The sequence below is a fragment of the Thamnophis elegans genome, chromosome 17, assembly GCF_009769535.1.
Source record: "Thamnophis elegans isolate rThaEle1 chromosome 17, rThaEle1.pri, whole genome shotgun sequence".
NCBI lineage: Eukaryota > Metazoa > Chordata > Lepidosauria > Squamata > Colubridae > Thamnophis > Thamnophis elegans.
The window spans coordinates 15,288,470-15,307,082 of NC_045557.1; the positions used below are offsets into that span (position 1 = coordinate 15,288,470).

At 42.6% G+C, this 18,613-nt stretch overlaps 1 protein-coding gene across 1 annotated transcript; it reads left to right on the plus strand.

Annotated features, from left to right (window-relative positions):
- The first annotated feature begins 868 nt into the window (after positions 1-868).
- Positions 869-17,843, plus strand: LOC116520059. Its single transcript, XM_032234208.1, has 6 exons — positions 869-929; positions 4,074-4,397; positions 7,354-7,596; positions 7,835-7,951; positions 17,415-17,492; positions 17,766-17,843. Exons 1-6 carry the CDS (start codon positions 875-877, stop codon positions 17,801-17,803), a joined length of 855 nt encoding a protein of 284 aa, XP_032090099.1. The 5' UTR covers positions 869-874; the 3' UTR covers positions 17,804-17,843.
- Positions 17,844-18,613: the final 770 nt, after the last annotated feature.

Genomic DNA, 18,613 nt, shown 5'->3' on the forward strand with positions numbered 1-18,613 from the left:
AAGAAGAAGAAGAAGAGGAAGAAGGAAAACCTCCTGAAGAGCTTGCAGAACTGAAAGCAGCTCACACGACCACAGCTTTTACGGTGTTCAAAATTGTACGATAAATGCAGTTACAGAGAAATTCCTGCAGGCTTGGGAAGCCATAAAAGTTTTAGTTCAGCTTGGAGTAGATTAAAAAATAAGCTATTTTTCTTTACAAAAACCGGCAGAGATTTTTGGATAATTATTAAACTTTGGGCAGAATGGGGAAATTCAATGGTTGCAAATTGAAACTTGATTGTGTGGCTGAGGGGGTGAAAAGAAGACACAAGAAAATAGAAGTGGGCCAATGATATTTTTTGGATGAAATTTGTGACCTTTTGACACACAAAGTCAACGGGGAAGCCAGATTCACTTCGGCAATCTCAACCGATGTTTGGCAAGGCCTGAAGGAGTTGCCATAGTGGCCCCAGAACACCTAATTGGGCAATTGGAGGACACAAATCATTATTTAATTAGACGAAAACTGTGGGAACTAGTTAGAATTTGCTTCATATCTGACAAAAATGATATACTCAATAAAGTGATGCTTAAAGAGACCTGATCGTTTCAACTTGTCGGCTTTGTTAGGTTCACCAGTCAGAAAACTTGACAACCAGAACTTGTGGGATCTTCTAGTTTACGGTCTAATTTTGTAAGCTGCCCCGAATAATATTACTCTGTATAAGCTGAATAAATAAATGAATTGCACAAAACAAATTGCAAGCACAGTAATAAGAGGGTTGCACAATTGTGCAGCTGTGATGTTCCTCACACCAAAGAGGCCGTCCTTGTATATTTAGCAGAAGTTTGTCTAGACTTCTCTTCACTTCTTGTTCAAACACCGGCCACCAACATGCCCCACAAGAATATCCTTGGCTTGTGGTTATCACTCGTTCTCTTTGGAGCTGGTAAGTTGTGTCTCTTTTACTTATGTTTCTAGCTTTAGTTTCAAACCAGGACTGACATTTGGGGCTCAAAACATGGTTTGTTTCCTTGACTGTAACTTGGATCATTACTAGAATAGATACAAAACTCTGGAGGAACTTGGAGTCCATTGAAAACTCCTGAGTAAAGAAAAAGGCAGATAAGATTGAAATTACAAATACCATAATAAGAGATAGATGAAACACAAAGATTTCTTATTGAGGTATTATATTACTCGACAATACATTTAATTAACAGGAGTAAAAACTCAATTTCAGACAAAATTTAATAATAATGGAAGTCCAGAGAACATAAGTAAAAATGGCAAAATCCCAAAGAATGTTTCAATCAATAGGAAGATTGTATAGAATCTTTGTAGCCTCTGAAAACTCAAACACATATAAACCTAAAATATCCGTTCATTTAATTCCCTGTTGCAATGAAAAATATTACTTGTTTTACTGTTTGTTAAAGCAAAGTCCTGCTGATTTGTAAGGAAAGGCTGTGTGTATTTTAATAATTACACAAAGGAACGTAACTGTCAACACCTCTTCATTGGGTAATTAGGAAAGAAGACCACGAGACTCCATGCGTAGAAATCAAGTGTACTTTTACTAATTATAAATGATTAAAGGTGTGGCGAAGCGAAGACTGATTATTTAGGTGTGAAAGTGATTGATATATAGAATAGCCCATTCCCCACCCCTTGGCATCACAGTTACAGTCCAATCATAATTCTCCCAAGTGTCAGGTGTGAGATAACTTCAAAAGGCATCACGAAGATGGAATGTTGGTGCCGTTAGTCCTGGCTGGAATCTCCTACGCGTGCGTAGTACGACAGGCAGCTGAACTCCAGAACCTTCCTCCAGCACAATGAGTAACCCCTCCCAAATACCATGCCCTCCCTCCCCGTTTCATGGCAGCCGGAGCAGCAGCAAAGCAGAGGCTGACAGTAACTTCTGCTTTCTCTTTCAAAACCACAGCATGGATTTCGAAAATACATAAATAACTTTCATAATATCCTAGAGCAATTTACAATTTGAAACATGTTTAGCTAATATTTTGATCAAATTGTAAGGTCCCAGCAGTTTCCCAGAGCTACTGAAATGCCAAAGAGAACAAGACGGGAGATGAGGCTTGCAAAAAATAAAAAATCAGCAAACCGTTCATTGGCCCTCAGCTGTTGCTGCTCCTCCTTCCTCCTTGGCCTCCCTGTGATCTTGCGGACTTACACAAATGGCATCTCTCCATCCCCTCCTCAGGACGCTTGCTGGACTCTGAGATGAGAGTGACCTGCACTCCTGATGGGGCTGGAAGTAGAACCTGGAAGCTGAGTTGCTCTACAGGGATGTGGGACGATGAGGAGGAATTCAGCTTCAACCATTCTAGGGCCCCTGTCTCTCTCCGTTGGGTTTCCTCCTTCCACCCTAGTTGAGATGAAGAAAATAGATTAAGTAACGGGGCATTACGTGAGGTCCCAGGAGGAGACCAGCCTGGTGGCAGAGGGAGACTAAACCCAGTGGGGGGATTCAGCCAGTTCACACCAGTTCGCACCATTTGTTAACTTCCTGAGCAATCCTGTGCACCGGTTGTTGGAAGAAATCTCCTTCCAACAACCTATTGTTTCCCCCACTTCCCAAGCTAATCCTGTCAGGAAGGCAGGAAGGAAATGTTCTGGTGGGCCTCTTCTAGCCTAATCTTTATAAATAAATGAATTGCACAAAACAAATTGCAAGCACAGTAATAAGAGGGCTGCACAATTTTGCATCTGTGATGTTTCTCACACCAAAGAGGCCGTCCTTGCATATTTAGCAGAAGTTTGTCTAGAATTCTCTTCACTTCTTGTTCAAATAGCAAGCAAGCAAAGCAGAGGCTGACAGAAGCATTCAGACATAATGGTTTGGGTTTCCACGAGGGCTGTGGCTGTCATTCATCTTCAGTGTGTATCCCCCCCATTTCTAATCTAACGACCGGTATTTAGGGCAGCTTTCTGCAAGCAAAGAATCTTTTTGCATTTTTCTACAGTAATCCTTGACTTACAACAGTCCATTTAGTGGCCATTCCAAGTGACAATGGCACTGAAAAAAGTGACATGAATTACAACCGTTGCAGCACCCCCACAGTCATGAGTTGGCCATGCCCACCCAGCCACATGCCCACCCAGCCACATGCCCACTCAGCCACATGCCCACCCAGCCACATGCCCACTCAGCCACATGCCCACCCATCTGGTCATTAGGGCAGAGAACCGATCGTTAAATTATTTAGCAATAGCAATAGCAATAGCAGTTAGACTTATATACCGCTTCATAGGGCTTTCAGCCCCCTCTAAGCGGTTTACAGAGTCAGCATATTGCCCCCAACAACAATCCGGGTCCTCATTTTACCGACCTTGGAAGGATGGAAGGCTGAGTTGACCTTCAGCCGGTCAGGATCGAACTCCTGGAGTGAGCAATAGTAATAGCAATAGCAATAGCAGTTAGACTTATATACTGCTTCATAGTGCTTTAAGCCCTCTCTAAGTGGTTTACAGAGTCAGCATATTGCCCCCAACAACAATCCAGGTCCTCATTTCACCTACCTCGGAAGGATGGAAGGCTGAGTCAACCTTGAGCCGGTGAGATTTGAAGAGCCGAACTGCAGAACTGCAGTCAGCTGAAGTAGCCTGCAGTGCTGAATTTAACCACTGCACCACCTCGGCTCTTATGCCCACCTAGCCACATGCCCACCCAGCTGGTCATTAGGGCAGAGAACCGATTGTTAAATTATTTGAATCCCACCCCTTGCTAAAACCAATGGATCCTTCAAATGACCAATCAGGTGTCCTCCAGATCTCTTTGATCAGCCTGAGGTTTGGTGCAGCTGTGAGTCTCTCTGGTGGGGAAGATCCCCCTTATGCGCCCCAATGGAAGGACTTATCTACCTGAGCATTTGAACCCCTCTGGCTCCTCTACAAAGGGAAGGCCATCATCGCCCAGAGGCCCCACCACCTCCTCTGTCCCGGAGCCATTTTGCCCTCTCTCAGAAAAGGCTTTCCTGGAATCTGAGGGTCAGAAATGGGGGGTTTGGAGGGTCTCTTGTGACCCAACTTTGATGGCTTCCTCTCCCTCTTCCCTCTGCTCTTGCAGAAGCTGATGGAACGAAAGAACTGAATGGCATTCTGGGGGAGTCTGTTATTTTCAAAATGAAAGCCACTCCAGAAGTTAGAATTATTTTCTGGGCTAATATTCTTGCCAACAACTCCATAAATATTGCTGTGATGGATTTTAGGGAGCCATGTCACCTCGTGGTCCCCTCCCCAAAATATCAAAAGCGACTGAACATCTCCAAGGACTGCAGAGAATTACAATTCAGCCAACTAGAGAAAGAGGATGCTGGCAGAGGATGCACAGCAAGATTTCGTCTAAGAACTTCAGAGTTAATGGATGAATCCTTCGATCTACGAGTTTTTAGTAAGTATCCCAGGATATCAGGACATTTTTGGGCTCCCTCCTTTGCTCGGGGTGATGTTGAGAGGTGGGGGGGGGGTTTCTATTGGGGCAGCTTTGCTTGTCCAGTATCTGAAGAGAAACACACTTTCTGGATGGAGCTAAAAGCTGCTCACCTCCTGCTCCCTTCTTTTTAACTGTAAAGGGCAGAGTTTCAGCAATTTTTTTTAAATGCAGATAATGAATATTAAAATGCAAATATAGCAATAGCACTTAGATTTATATCCTGCTTTACAGTGCTTTATAAAGCCATCTCTAAGAGGTTTAAGAGTCAGCCTCTTTCCCCCAACAATCTAGGTCAGTGTTTCTCAACCTTGGGCACTTGAAGATGTCCGGACTTCAACTCCCAGAATTCCCCAGGCAGTGAATGCCGGACATCTTCAAGTGGCCAAGGTTGAGAAACACTGATCTAGGTCCTCATTTTACCGATCTCAGAAGGACGGAAGGCTGAGTCAACCCTGAGCCTGGTGAGATTCGAACTGCCAAATTGCAGGCAGCTGGCAGTCAGCAGAAGGAGCTGAGCACTGTGCCATATATAAACATATTAACTAAATAGCCTGAACATGTTCCGATCAAGCCTAACCTTGATTTCATCCCCCCACTAAATATGGTACCACCGTTTCCCACCCTGCCTGTTCCACCCCGCCCCCTGTCTTCCAGGGCCAGGAGCTTTGGCACATGTGAAGATATGCATTTCTACGAGGGGTTACAAGCGCAGCTCAAGCCGTGTCCTTGAAAGGAGGCATGTGGGGTCCAGCCCAGCTCTCTCCAGGCTCCCCTCTCCATGGGGCAAAGACTGGACTGGGGAGGAGAGGAAGAGAGGGGCTTTGAGGCTCTCCAGAGAGGCAGTTGAGGATCCTCTTTGTGGTTCTGGTGGGACTGGCTGGACCAAGGGTGGGTTTCAACCGGTTCGCGGTGGTCCCTGCAAACCGGTTGGTCGGCGAACCTGGAAGTAAGTAACTTCCGGGAACGGCGAAGGGCCCACCTGTGCGCCCACGCTCCTTACCCGGTTTTGACGAGTTCTGCACTTCCACGCATGGGCAGGATGCATACAGCGCCTGCACGATCCTCCAGGAGCAGCTGGAGCATCGCACAGATGCTAGTACGCACGCGTGCACGAGGACGCCGCCGGCCCCGTTCCAACCAAACCGGTTGAAACGGGGCGAGAAACACACCCCTGGGCTGGACCCACAAATTCTTTGTGGGGAAATCAAGGGGTGCTTGAGAGTATGAGCCTGGAGCCTCATTCTCTTGCCCTCAGGTTTCATAGAAAGAGGAATTGGGAGAAGGAAGAGGATGAGGGGGTCCCTGCCCTCCTCTATCATGATGGGCCTCTCCCTTCATAATGAGTGTCATATGTGAGAGGGCTGTGATGGAGGTCCTACGGTGAAAACAGTGAAGGCAGGAAGGAACGAAGGAAACAGTGAAAGTGGGGCAGAATAAATCTGCTTAAGAAGTAGGAAAAATATTCAAAATTTGCTCCATCATCTAGAATGAAATGTGTTGCTTTGCTTCTTCCCCACCACATCTTCAACCTTCATTGGAAAGACGACAGACTTAAGGAACACTCCTCCATATTGCTCTTCAAAATTATTTCAGAGTTTGCATGATCTCAAACAAGAATGACAATGGTCTGTCCTTTCTTAATAGGCTACTTAATCTTAGCTGATAGAAGCTACTTCTGCTATGGTGCTTCATTCTTTGATCTCATACATTTTCGTTTCTCAGCTTGAAGGAATTTTCATACCAACCTGTCAGCACCTCTTCATTGAGTAATTAGGAAAGAAGACCACGAGACTCCATAGGTAGAAATCAAGTGTACTTTTACTAATTATAAATGATTAAAGGCGTAGCAAAGCGAAGTCTGATTATTTAGGCGCGAAAGCGATTGATGTATAGAATAGCCCATTCCCCACCCCTTGGCATCACAGTTACGGTCCAATCATAATTCTCCCAAGTGTCAGGTGTGAGATAACTTCAAAAGGCATCACGAAGATGGAATGTCGGTGCCGTTAGCCTTGGCGGGAACCTCCTCCGCATGCGTAGTCCAACAGGCAGCAGAACTCCAGAACCTTCCTCCAGCACAATGAGTAACCCCTCCCAAATACTATGCCCTCCCTCCCCGTTCCATGGCAGCCGAAGCAGCAGCAAAGCAGAGGCTGACACAACCTAAAAGGGGCTTCATGAAAGAGGAAGGTATTTCAGCCAAGAAAAGTGTATTTGGATTTTGATCAGCAACTTTTTATCTTTGACTTGGTGTCAAAACAGTTGACAGCTCCTGTTTATCAGTGGTAGCCTTCAGGTATTCAAGCTTTTGGCTCTGTGATAAGGGGCAAGGCACCTACAAGGCAGCTCCACCACACATGCCCGCTGCCTCCTGCTGGCCAGCTGATTTTCGGGTCTCTGCCAGGAGACGCGGGTGCATGTGTGGTTTCTGTGCTCCCCCCCTCCCTTTTTGGTGCCAGGCAGCTTCAGGGAGGGCATCCGGAGCCCAGGGGAGGATGTTTTCGCCCTCCCAGAGGCTCAAGGAAAGCCTGTGGAGCCTGGAGAGGGCAAAAATGCCCCACTTCCCTGGTGAATTACAGGAAGCTGACAAGGCCGCACAGTGGGGGGGTGTTTCATGCATGCATGCACAAGAGTTTTAGCACATAAATGCACAGGGGGCATTGCAGTTTGGGTGTGGGCATGTGCGTGCACACGATAGCATGTTTTCGGCAGGCAAGGAGAAAAAGGTTAGCCATCACTGTGATCAGGGGTTGTGGTGCAATTGTGATGTGTGATCGAAGTGCATGTCATTTCCCCTGCTCTGATCTAAGCGAAAGCATTGGTTGAGCCACTGCTGTTGCCGCTTTTCCTTCCTCTGTGGCCTGACTGTGGTTCTCTGGCCTTCCCAAATGTTGTCTCTACATCTCCTGCTCAGGTCGTTTGCTGGACTCTCAGCTCAGAGTGATCTTCATTGGTGATGGGAAAGGAGGTTGGCAGCTGAATTGTTCTCGAGAGCCCTGGGAAGATGGGGTGAAATTTAGCTGGAGCTCAGATGTTCGGAGCCAGGATCCCACCCTTGGGAGTGCTGTGATTACTCTTGCTCCCAATGTGACCTGCTTTGCAGAAAACCTGGTTAGCAAGGCATCCAGGACCGTCTTCTTAAAGGAAGCTTATGCTGGTAAGTTTTTGCCTCCATGAAAGAGGCCTTTGACCAAAGATAAATTCAGTTGGGAAAAGGAAAAAGGTCCTGGAGAAGGTAGACTTCTTTGTGCAGGAGAACCATGGGAGGTTGGAAGAGGTTGGGCTGCAACCGACAATCCAGAAAATTATTCTTCGCATTTATTTAATTCAAATTATGGGGGACTAGAATCTGCTCTGAAAGGGTTAACTTAACAGGGGCTTTTTCTCTTTTTCAGAACAGGCTGAGACCCCCTCTGGGCTGTTTCTCTGGATCCTGCTGTGCCTTAGCAAAGTGGGAAGTTTCCTCCTTTTGGGCTGTTTGGGGCTCATTCTGAGGGTGAAATCCAGAAAAGGTACCATCTTTTAAGGAAGCCCTCTGGGAAATTCAACCCTTCCCTTTACTTTTCCTGCTCCTTCTGCCCTGGAGGAGAGCCAGAGGAACAGGGTGGAGTTTGCAATGCAAAGATTGGAGAACAAGACACAACAGAGCTACTGAATAAGTGCCCTTCCCTTTGTCAGACTTAGAAACAGACCAAAGTAGGTATTTGCAATTATATAAAACCTCTGCCAGACCTATCCTTGGAAACTGCTCGCCTGCCTGGAACCCACACTGCATTTCGGACATTAAAACATTAGAAAGTGGCCCAGAGATATTTCACAAGAAAAGTCCTCCACTCCTCTGCTCGCCATAAAATCCCTTCTACCGCCAGGCTTGGCATTTTAGGCCTGGATAACCTTGAACTAGGGCAACCTGAGCTCAGTGCACAAGATAATCTGCCACAACGACCTACCTGTTAATGGATATTTTTACTTCAACTGCAATAGCACAAGGGCTGTCAAGAGATACAGACTCCACGTATTTAGTATTTAGTATTTAGTATTTAGTATTTTATTGGAATTTATAGGCCGCCCTTTTCCCTGAGGGGACTCAGGGCGGCTTACAATCAAAAAAAGGGGGGGGGGGGCAAATACAAAAACAAAAACAGTAGGTGAATAAAATAAGACAGTAAAAACACAACTTGCATTCAACATTCAACACTCGGGTAGGGCGAATTAGGAACTTATCCCCAGGCCTGACGGGATAGCCAGATCTTGAGGGCTGTGCGGAAGGTCTGTACGGTGGTGAGGGTGCGAATCTCGACGGGGAGGTCGTTCCACAGGGTCGGAGCTGCTACAGAAAAGGCTCTCCTCCGCGTAGTCACCAGTCGGCATTGACTGGCGGAATTCGGAGGAGGCCCAATCTGTGCGATCTAATTGGTCTGAGGGAGGTAATCGGCAGGAGGCGGTCTCTCAAGTAATCCCTTCTCATCTGGATTGCAGGAAAAACTATTTCAGCAATAGAGTAGAACCTGATCCCCTTGTTAGTTCCTCTAACCCCCATATCTTTTGCCTTAAGCTGTCTACCGTGCTACCGTAGACCTTATGCATTTCTGAGGAGGTCCATAAGGGGGCGAGCATAAGCTCACTAGCATGCCTACTGTCCCTGTCCTACTCTCCCATTTATATATGCTTGTCAGTGTTCCAAGTATCATGTAGAATTAAATCAGAGTCCAAGGCAAAATGATCCTTAAAGTTCCAATTTAATAAGACAGGCATGTTTGGCATCATGCTGTGGGATCCCGACTCTGGGAGTCACATCAGAATCCCATCCAGTTAAAAGTTCATGATCTTGTCCCCACATCCACAGTCCATCACATGGTCCAATAGTCTTCTTCCATGCTAGCACTTACGCCCAACTGCTTCCGATCAGGTGCGAAGGTTTGGGAGACAAAAGATGACCTTGAGCTTCTAGGAAGGAATTTTTTATTTTGAAAACAACACATTCTACCCCTTGCTAAATCCCCCCCCCTTAATGAGAGTGTGACAGGCCAAAGATTCTTAAAGGAACCACTGCAGGCCTGACAGGGCTCTTTTTATGTGATTATGGCTATGTTTTGCTTATTTATTTCCATTGATTTGTGCCATTGTTTTCATGTGTTTTTCCTACTTGTTTCCTTGTACTTGTTGACAAATTAAAATAAATCAATAAAATAAAAAATAAAATAAATAAAATAAATAAAATAAAATAAAATAAAATAAAATAAAATAAAAAATAAATAAAATAAAAAATAAAATAAATAAAATAAAAAATAAAATAAATAAAATAAAAAATAAAATAAATAAAAAAATAAAAAATAAAAATAAAAAATAAAATAAAAAAATAAATAAAATAAAAAATAAAATAAATAAAATAAAAAATAAAATAAAAAAATAAAATAAAAAATAAAATAAATAAAATAAAATAAATTAAATTAAAAAATAAAAATAAATAAATAAAATAAATAAATAAAATAAAATAAATAAAATAAATAAAATAATAAATAAAATAAATAATAAAATAATAAATAAAATAAATAAAATAATAAATAAAATAAATAAAATAAATAAAATAAATAAAATAAATAAAATAAATAAAATAAATAAAATAAATAAATAAAATAGAATAAATAAAATAAATAAAATAAATAAAATAAATTGTCAGTCTGCCTTTGCTGCCATCCAGTGGTCATTTCAATTATGACCACTGGATGAACACAGTGGTGAGGATGATCTTGGGACTTAGCACCCAGGCCACATTCCTGCCTCCCCCCCTTGGAGAAATCCCTCCCTCCTTGGAGAAATGCCTCCCTTAAAGATATGTGTGTGTATCTCTCTCTGAACAGTCACTCTGATGGATTCCAGGTCTGCCTTGCAGCAAAACCACTGAGCAGCACCTGGGCATGGACAACCCCTAAAACTAAGGTCCCATCTGGTCATCTGAGCGAAGGGTCCATGGGTTCAATTCCCGATAAAAGATTTGAAGCCCAGAGAACAGGATCTGGCCATGTGTTTCTGATGATTCCTAATATGAATAAAACTGATCTCATATTGCATTCTGGTCAATCCAGAAGGACAGCCTGGTCAATGGAATTGAAGAGGATAAAAAATGCAGCAGATAGTTGCTCTCCTTCCATCCTAGTCCCACTAAAGGTCATCACTGGAGAGACAGGAGCTGATGTCGCAACGACACGATGTGCGATCTCAGAGCTCCAAGTTCGCAATCGATAGTTTTGTCAAGTTTTAGTCCTTTTGGACTAAAACCGTCCCGAAGATATGGTGACAGGGGAGAGTACATCTTGCTGATCTCAGGGACACCGCAAAGTCCCTGATTGATCCAAGAGAATCTTTTCTTGCCAGCGACAGAAGCGCAGCCAAGAGCTGCTGAAGTTAGGACAGCTCCGGAACGGGAGGAAAGCGGAAAGAGAAAGTGTGTCCATCTAGTGAGGAAATCTTATTGTTATAAAAGAAACTGCCCCCCAAAAAAATTAAAGGTAAATTAAATTTGAAAACAGAAGAAAATAAGCGGCAAAATTAAGCTACATTGAACAGTGTATTATCTTTTTTAATTTTCTTTTATGGATGGAATTTTTGCAAATATTTCCTATTTTTTAAAGTGAATGGATTAGTTTGTCTTCTTCTACTTCTGTTTTTTCCTATCTTTTAGGAAAAAACTAAAAGATCTTTTAAAATCTTTTTCTTAATTTTTATAATACTGGTTTGAATGGGTTTCTTTTTTATATTTTGCTTCACTTAAGAATTTTGTTTTTTTAAAGTCTGGAATATAAAGAAGATATAAAAGGACTACAAAGAGGGTTGTAATATCAGAGGGAAAGAAAGTAACACTGCCACGTGGAGGCTGGAGGCTTGAGTCCTGGAAACATTGCCCTTTCTTTTTTCGCTTTGATCATTTTGACTTTGCACTTCAAGGTTCTTCAGCTTGTTTATAGAGAGTGATAAGGAGAAAAGCATGGGTTGTTGATACAGGTGCTCTTTGGGAGCTTCATTGGCAGCTGGAGAGAAGTGAAAACAAAGCCTTGTTTTGAAAGATTTTGAAATGAATGAATGAACTTGCGTCAAATCTAATAAAAAGTTTTGAATGCTAGAGTGGCAGTGTTTACCAGTTGGAAGAATGGCACAACATCAAAAAGAAACCTTAACATTTCAAAAGATTATGTTTGAAATTCAAAAATTATTAGAAGTAACAGAGAAAATTGAGAAGAGATTGGAAAACATAGATTGTAAAACAGTAAAATTTGATGGAAAAATTGAAGATGTTCATTAAATGGAAAAAGTGGAGGTTAGATTCCTAAAAACTGAAGGGAAAAATGAACAAAGAGACAAGATAATTGTTGATACCAACAGTAAACTGAAGGTGTCTGGAAATGGAGTGAAATATGGAAAGGGGAGATAGGTCGACAGGAGCTCTACCCCAGACTTCAAGGTATAGAAGAAGAAAAAAGAGAAGAATTGATGGATCTAAGGAGAGAAATTTTGTCAGAAGCACTATTGATAACCAAAGATAAGCTGATTAAAGAAGCAGATGGAGGGTTTCAAGATTATATAAGATATGCAAGAAGCAACAAGTTGTGAAGACTAGTCCATACAAATCTTATTAAGGAAACAACCAGAAGACAAATCCCACAAATGGCAAAAGACATAAGACAACACTATTACTGGAAAGACACAAATTGATATATGAAAGCTTATAATAAACAAAATAGTTAAATTTAGAGCATTATGTAAAAAATGAAGTGATAATGGATACAGTTAGATAAATAATTGATAATGATAACAATGTGTTCTGACCCAGTCCTCCGTCCAGTAACAAATGCCGAGACAAGCTTAACTGGAATTTCACAGCACTTTAATTAACAGGAAACAAAAACCTCGGTGGCTGAAAGCCAAGCATAACAAACAGATAAGAACCTTGGCAGCAACTCAAGACTTCGAAGAGACAGATAACACCTTCTCCAGCGTTACGAATGACGTTGAATCCTGCAAAAACCAGGCTCCTCCCAGTCTCTCTTTAAATACAATCTTTTTTTTTATGTTTAAATGTTTTATTCATTTTCATTTTCAATTTTGTACATTCACTTATATACTGAATATTTGCAATAATAATAATATAATAATAAAAAAAGAAAAACCCCAACCTAAACACAACTCATCATAAACCCAACCTATCGCTTTCATACACCCCTTCTTCTCCCCCTCCAACTTTCCTTTCTCCCCCCAACGATCACCCCTCTTACTTCCCTTTCCCCTCCTATCTTCCTTTCTCACCTTCCTCACCCTCCTTCCCCTCTCATCCTCCTTACATTCCCCTCTTCCTCCCTCCTTACTTCTCCCTCTTCCTTTCCTCTACTTCTCACTTTGGTGCATTTCTCTATTCCTTAATCTATTCAGTTACTACGCTGAAAAGAAAAAAGAAGAAAAAAAAATAATAAAAAGAAAAAAAAAGAGAAAAAGAAAAAGAAAAGATAAGGAACAACAGTATACAAGTGTATTCTTCTTATTCTATATATTGAAACTATATCTCCACCCACCCACCCACCCCCAATGAACCCCCCTCCCTAATCCCCTCCGACTTCCCAGGTCCCACACCCGGCACAGTTCAGTACCATTCACCTTCTAAAATATCTTATTAACAATAATAATGAAAATAAAATAAAAAGAACACTCCGAAAAGAAAAAAAACGTAAAATAAAAAAAAAAATCTTTTGCATTATGCTCAGCCTCCCATCATTCTTAAAATTTAAACAGTATATATCATTCCATTTATATTTTGTCCTCATCCCTTACTTCTTTGATATTTACCCCCATCTTCCTGTAGACTCTCCAGATAGCCTTTCTTAACCTTATATTCAAATATTAGTTTATACAAAAATCAATTTATCTTCAAATACAGAGCAGTCTAATCATACTTTCGCTACTCATCTTCCTACCCTTTGTTTCTCATCTCCATTCCTCCCAAGCCCAAATTCCATAAGATTAGGATCTCGCTCTTCACTTTAAAATCCTGAGCTTTTTATGTTATACTTCAAGCATGTAAATCCGTAAAATGTGTGCCCAAAATCCATACCACTTCATTCAATCCCAAGATCCCTTCATCAATATCCCGCTCCACCTTCCCTTCTGCCCCACTCCTCCCGACTCCATTCATCCCAAACCGCAATTCAAATAAATCTTAGTCCCCGCTTTCCTCACAGAAAACAATTCATGCGCAGTTTGGATTGAAATTCAAATAAGTCTTATAAAAGTCCCGTACAATATCTGTCCAAAATAAGCAATGCTTCTTTCCATTCCTCATCGATACACAGCTTTACCATTTCATACCAAACAGAAATCCTAAAATTTTAATCAGTCCAAGAGCTTAGAAAGTATTTTAAAGACATTGCTGGATCTATATTCTTTACTCTTCTGCCCTTCCGGAAGGAGAAGGCAACCCTCTGCCTTATAACCACGTGTCCCGCTGCTTTAAAAATATGGCTAAATCCTCAGTTTCCGCTCTTCTGCCTCTCCAGTAGGGGGAGAACAACTCCCTCCATCTTGTAACCAAGTAAATTGCTGCTTGTCTTTCCTTCACCTTGTCCTTCCGCATTTCCGAGTGAGTCAAGAAGCCCCGCCTTCAGAGTTTTATAATAAAAGTCCCGAGCTTCCGAAACAGAATTAATACGAAATCTTTGATTTTCGAGTGTAACTGTGATTCCAACTGGAGCTTCCCATTTATACTGTATTTGACGATTTCTAAGTTCTTGGGTTAAAAAAGTATAGCCTCTCCTTGCTTGCAGCATCTGGAGCGGGATTTCTTTAAAGACAAACAAATCATGGCCATCGATTCGGAGCCTGTTGTAAAACTTTTGGATGATCGCATTTCTGGATTCTCTTGTGAAAAAGTATATAATTATGTCTCTTGGAAGCTGTCGTTGTTCTGCTACACATGAATTCTGGAGATAGATTTTTCGAATATTCCAATCAAAATTGAATCCCGGACCTCCCACCGCTTGGCTGAAAGCTTCTACAAACGTCTGTTTCAAGTTCTCTCCTTTCTTTTCGGGCAGTCCTCTGACTCTTATTGCAAACGCCTTTCTGTTATAATTTATCATTATAAGTTGTGTTTGAGTATCTCTAATCTCTTGTTGTAATGCTTGGATGTTGGAAGTCAAATTAGAATTAGCCTCCTCCAAAGTTTCCAGTTTAGTCTCCATTTCTTCGATATAATCTGTCAAAGTAGACATAGCTTCAAACATATCCACCTTTATTTGGGCAATTTTAGTCTGTATTTTGTCGCATAAATCCAGCACAAATTCTTTGATTTCTTGTTTAAAATCATTGAGTATTTGAGAAAGAAGCTCCTGTGTCAAGGAATCTCCAGTAGGGGGTATAGGAGGCAAAGGCAGCGATTTACTAACAAGTTCTTTAAGCACATGCGGGGGGGATTTTTTTGCCTGCTTAGACCTGGGAGGCATTATAGATAAAAGCTGAGAATAAACAGATAAACAGTGTCTTCACCTGGTCAGTTCTCAATAAATTATTTGTAGATTTTGCTTGTTAATGAGTAGCTCTCCGGGGAGATAAAGCCGGTTAATTGCGTCATCAATCACCAACACAGTAAAAATGCCATCTTGTAGCACGGTTGAACAAAGAAGTTTCAAAGGAAAAACAAGGCTGGTGTTTAGATAGTTATAAAAAAAGGAACATCACAGGAGTAAGACCCGCTCGTGTTAGCCTTAAGTTGCTTTAAGCAATTTATCATTGTCCTGAGGGGGGGGATCGCCTGTCTAGGGCTGCAAAAAGGCAGCTGCGAGGAACTGGCTGGAGATAAGAGCTCAGTTACGCTGGATCTCTTCTCCGTTCGCAGCCCCCCCCCAAAAAAAGAGGGCTGTGAACTACGAATAAATCCTAGCACCTGAGCTTCTGCCTGCCCCTTTCTGCCAAAAAGGGGTGATATCTATTGATCTTAATTAGATATACAGACCAGAACTCTGAGAGGGGCTCCGTTGAGCTCCTTCGGCGACAGGCTCCGCCCCCAGGAAGTCTCTTTAAATACAATCTTGAGAGGAGCCAAATTACAATCACCTGGGTCCAATCATCTTTTGTAACTGCGTAGCTGCTCTCTACGTCAATCTGCCTGGCATTGCCAGGCATCCAGGACCACCTCCCTTGTCTCCTCATCACTACTCCAAGGCATGACGTCAGGAGCACACTCCCTTCGGCTCTTACCGCTGCTCCATGCCTCAGGCGCCTCCTGGTGGCCAACCAGCCTCTCTGCGCTCTGCTTAGAGTTGGAACCCTGTCCAGGGTCCTCCACCTCTTCCAGAGCCGACTCATAAAGCCCCTCGCTGGCGGAGTCTGTTTGCAGCTCCAACGGCTCCTGCTGGGCCACAACACTAATGTATACATATGTATTTGTTTGATAAAAGGAAATTGGATATAAATTGTAAACAGTGATTAAGAAAGGAGGTCTAGAAACTTTGTAATTAAATATAATCAATTTTTATTTAGACCATGTCATAAAGATGTAATATTACCAGATGATAATGGAAACAGTTTAATGGAATGTCATTATGTGGTTTTTCTTTAAATTTTGGAATATTTTCTATAAAAGGACATAAAAACAAACAGTCAAATGAAGGTTAAGGTATGATGATATCACAACCCCTGGTATGCCCCAATTATGGGAGGAAGCTAACTGCTTCCATTATCTGTCTATCGGCTCGTCACAAGAGACCATCACGACAGAAACCCAATATTTTTACTGTTGCCTTTGTTACATTTGTGTGTGTGTGTGTGTGTGTTGTATTTGTGCTGATAAATAAATAAAGGGAGACTAGTATAGATCTATTTCAAGCTATTTAGCTCTCATCAGCTAGCCATACCCTTACTGAGATTAGAACCTATACCTTTCTCCCTGGCTCAGCTGATAAGGAGAAGAACTCTGTGGCTTAATGGTTAACACATCTGCCTAAGATGCAATAGAGCAAAGGTTCGATTCCCAGTAAGGGTATGGCTAGCTGATGAGAGCTAAATAGCTTGAAATAGATCTATACTAGTCTCCCTTTATTTATTTATCAGCACGAATACAACACACACACACACACACACACACACACACACACACACACACACACACACACACACATATATATATATATATATATATATATATATATATATATATATATATGATTTAAAATATATAACTTGATATGAATTGTAGGTGATGAACTGTGGAAGGGAATGCGCGAAAGTTTTTTGTAACTTTCTACAATTTGTAATGGAAAATGGTTTTGTGGTGTTTTTTGTGTTTTATTTGTCTGTGTTTATTCAAAAATAAAAAAAAATCTTTTTTAAAAAAAAGGTAATCACTGAATGTCCATCGCAGTTTCAGTCCCACATCCAGTCCTGAATCTTGGCTCAAAGCATCCGACACTGCTCCACCCAGGGCTCTGTCGAACTCTGGTGCAACCTGCTTCTCCAAAAGGGAAGATTGGACAACATATCTTCAATAGGGGATGCATTTACCACCACCCGCATCCAGGCCCCTAGCACATTCCTAGTCATTCTGGTCAACCATTAGGATGGTGACACATGTAAGAGCAGAGAGAATCTTCTGTATTTCTCTACATCCGGAAGATTAGACTGGTCCCAAGCACCTGTATAACGCAAAGCCAGATTCGGCCAACTCAAGAGGAGCAGCTGCTCCATGTAGAATCACCCAGTAAGAACATATTTCCATTTTGAGCCCAACTCCATTGCAGTAGGAGAAAGACACAGGATGATTGATTGATTGATTGATTGATTGATTGATTGATTGATTGAATGAATGAATGAATCTTCCAGCCAACCTTCTCCTTTTGAATCCTCCAATCTACTCCACATGATGGTCCCTTGGATTTCTGCCTTCTGGTGCTTCCTGTTTCCTAAAGCTCAACCATCTTCTTTGTTCTCTTCTAGCAGCTGGAGGAGGGAGGCCGACAGACTCCCAAAGGAACCCACCACCATTGGATCCTACTGACAGAGGTGAGTCCTCAGGTGAGTCTCCCTCCTGCCTCTTAGCATATCCATGGTCTTCCTTGGTGGCTTTGAAGAGGAGCCGTTGAGACAGGGACACTTCTGCAGGCCACCCATGATTTCTATTACCAATGTGGCTGGAGGGGGCTCACAGGGTGGCCTCAGGGCTATTCCATGCCACTTCTCTGTGGCCACCCCATGCCTTCCTCTCCTGCATCTCAACTGCTCCTCCATCTGCCTTTGCTGCTGCTTTGCCTGGACCCAGAAGAGATCGTGTTTTTTGTTTAATTTCAGGACGTCAGCCAGAGCTCCAGCATGGGATTCTACTTTGAGGCATTCTTGCTATCGGCTGCCACAGTAACGAGGGAGGGGGGCATGGCATTTGGGTTGGGGAAGTGAGCTAGTGAGATGTGAACTCTCAAGAATAACTGTGCTGCTGAGTGGAGTTGTTTACATCCAGTCAAGGCCAACCGTCCTGGGACTCCAGATGGGCAGAATACCTGAGGAAGAGCTTCACATGACACTATGCAGGACATTGGCTGGATACTCAGCAAGTGACCATGGGGGGAGGGATTTGGGGAAACTCTCAATCTGTAACATTCGTGTATTTTGAATCAGATCCTGCCTTGCTTTCGCTGTTATCATTTCAGACTCAGCAAAAGGACCTCTTCTCTACGTCAGTGGAGTTGTGTGTGTGTGTGTGTGTGTGTGTGTGTGTGTGTGTGTGTGTGTGTGTGTTCTTTCTTGGATTTTGAATGGAGGCAGGCCTGACATTAGGCAAGATCTCCTTAAGCCAATCTGGAGACCCCTGTCTACCGACGGGGCTGAACACACAACGCTGAATTTGATGTGCTGAATTCCTAAGGTTCCCCCACTGGGAGTAAAATACAGAGGGGATCCCAAAGCCCTGGGATTCTTCTTCCCAGCTCAAATCTGGAATCACATGCAGGACTATGGAGAGGACGTCGCATCGGAGGCAGCCAAAGTGAGATGTGTCACCATGGCCCAGGGAGGGGCAGTTGTAGACCTGATGGTCACGCTCCCCAACAATAATGCCCCCCCCAGATAAGAGATTACCACCACTTTAAGACGATGCTCTGCAGGCCCCCTAGACCTGAATGCAAGACTAGGACCAGGATGAA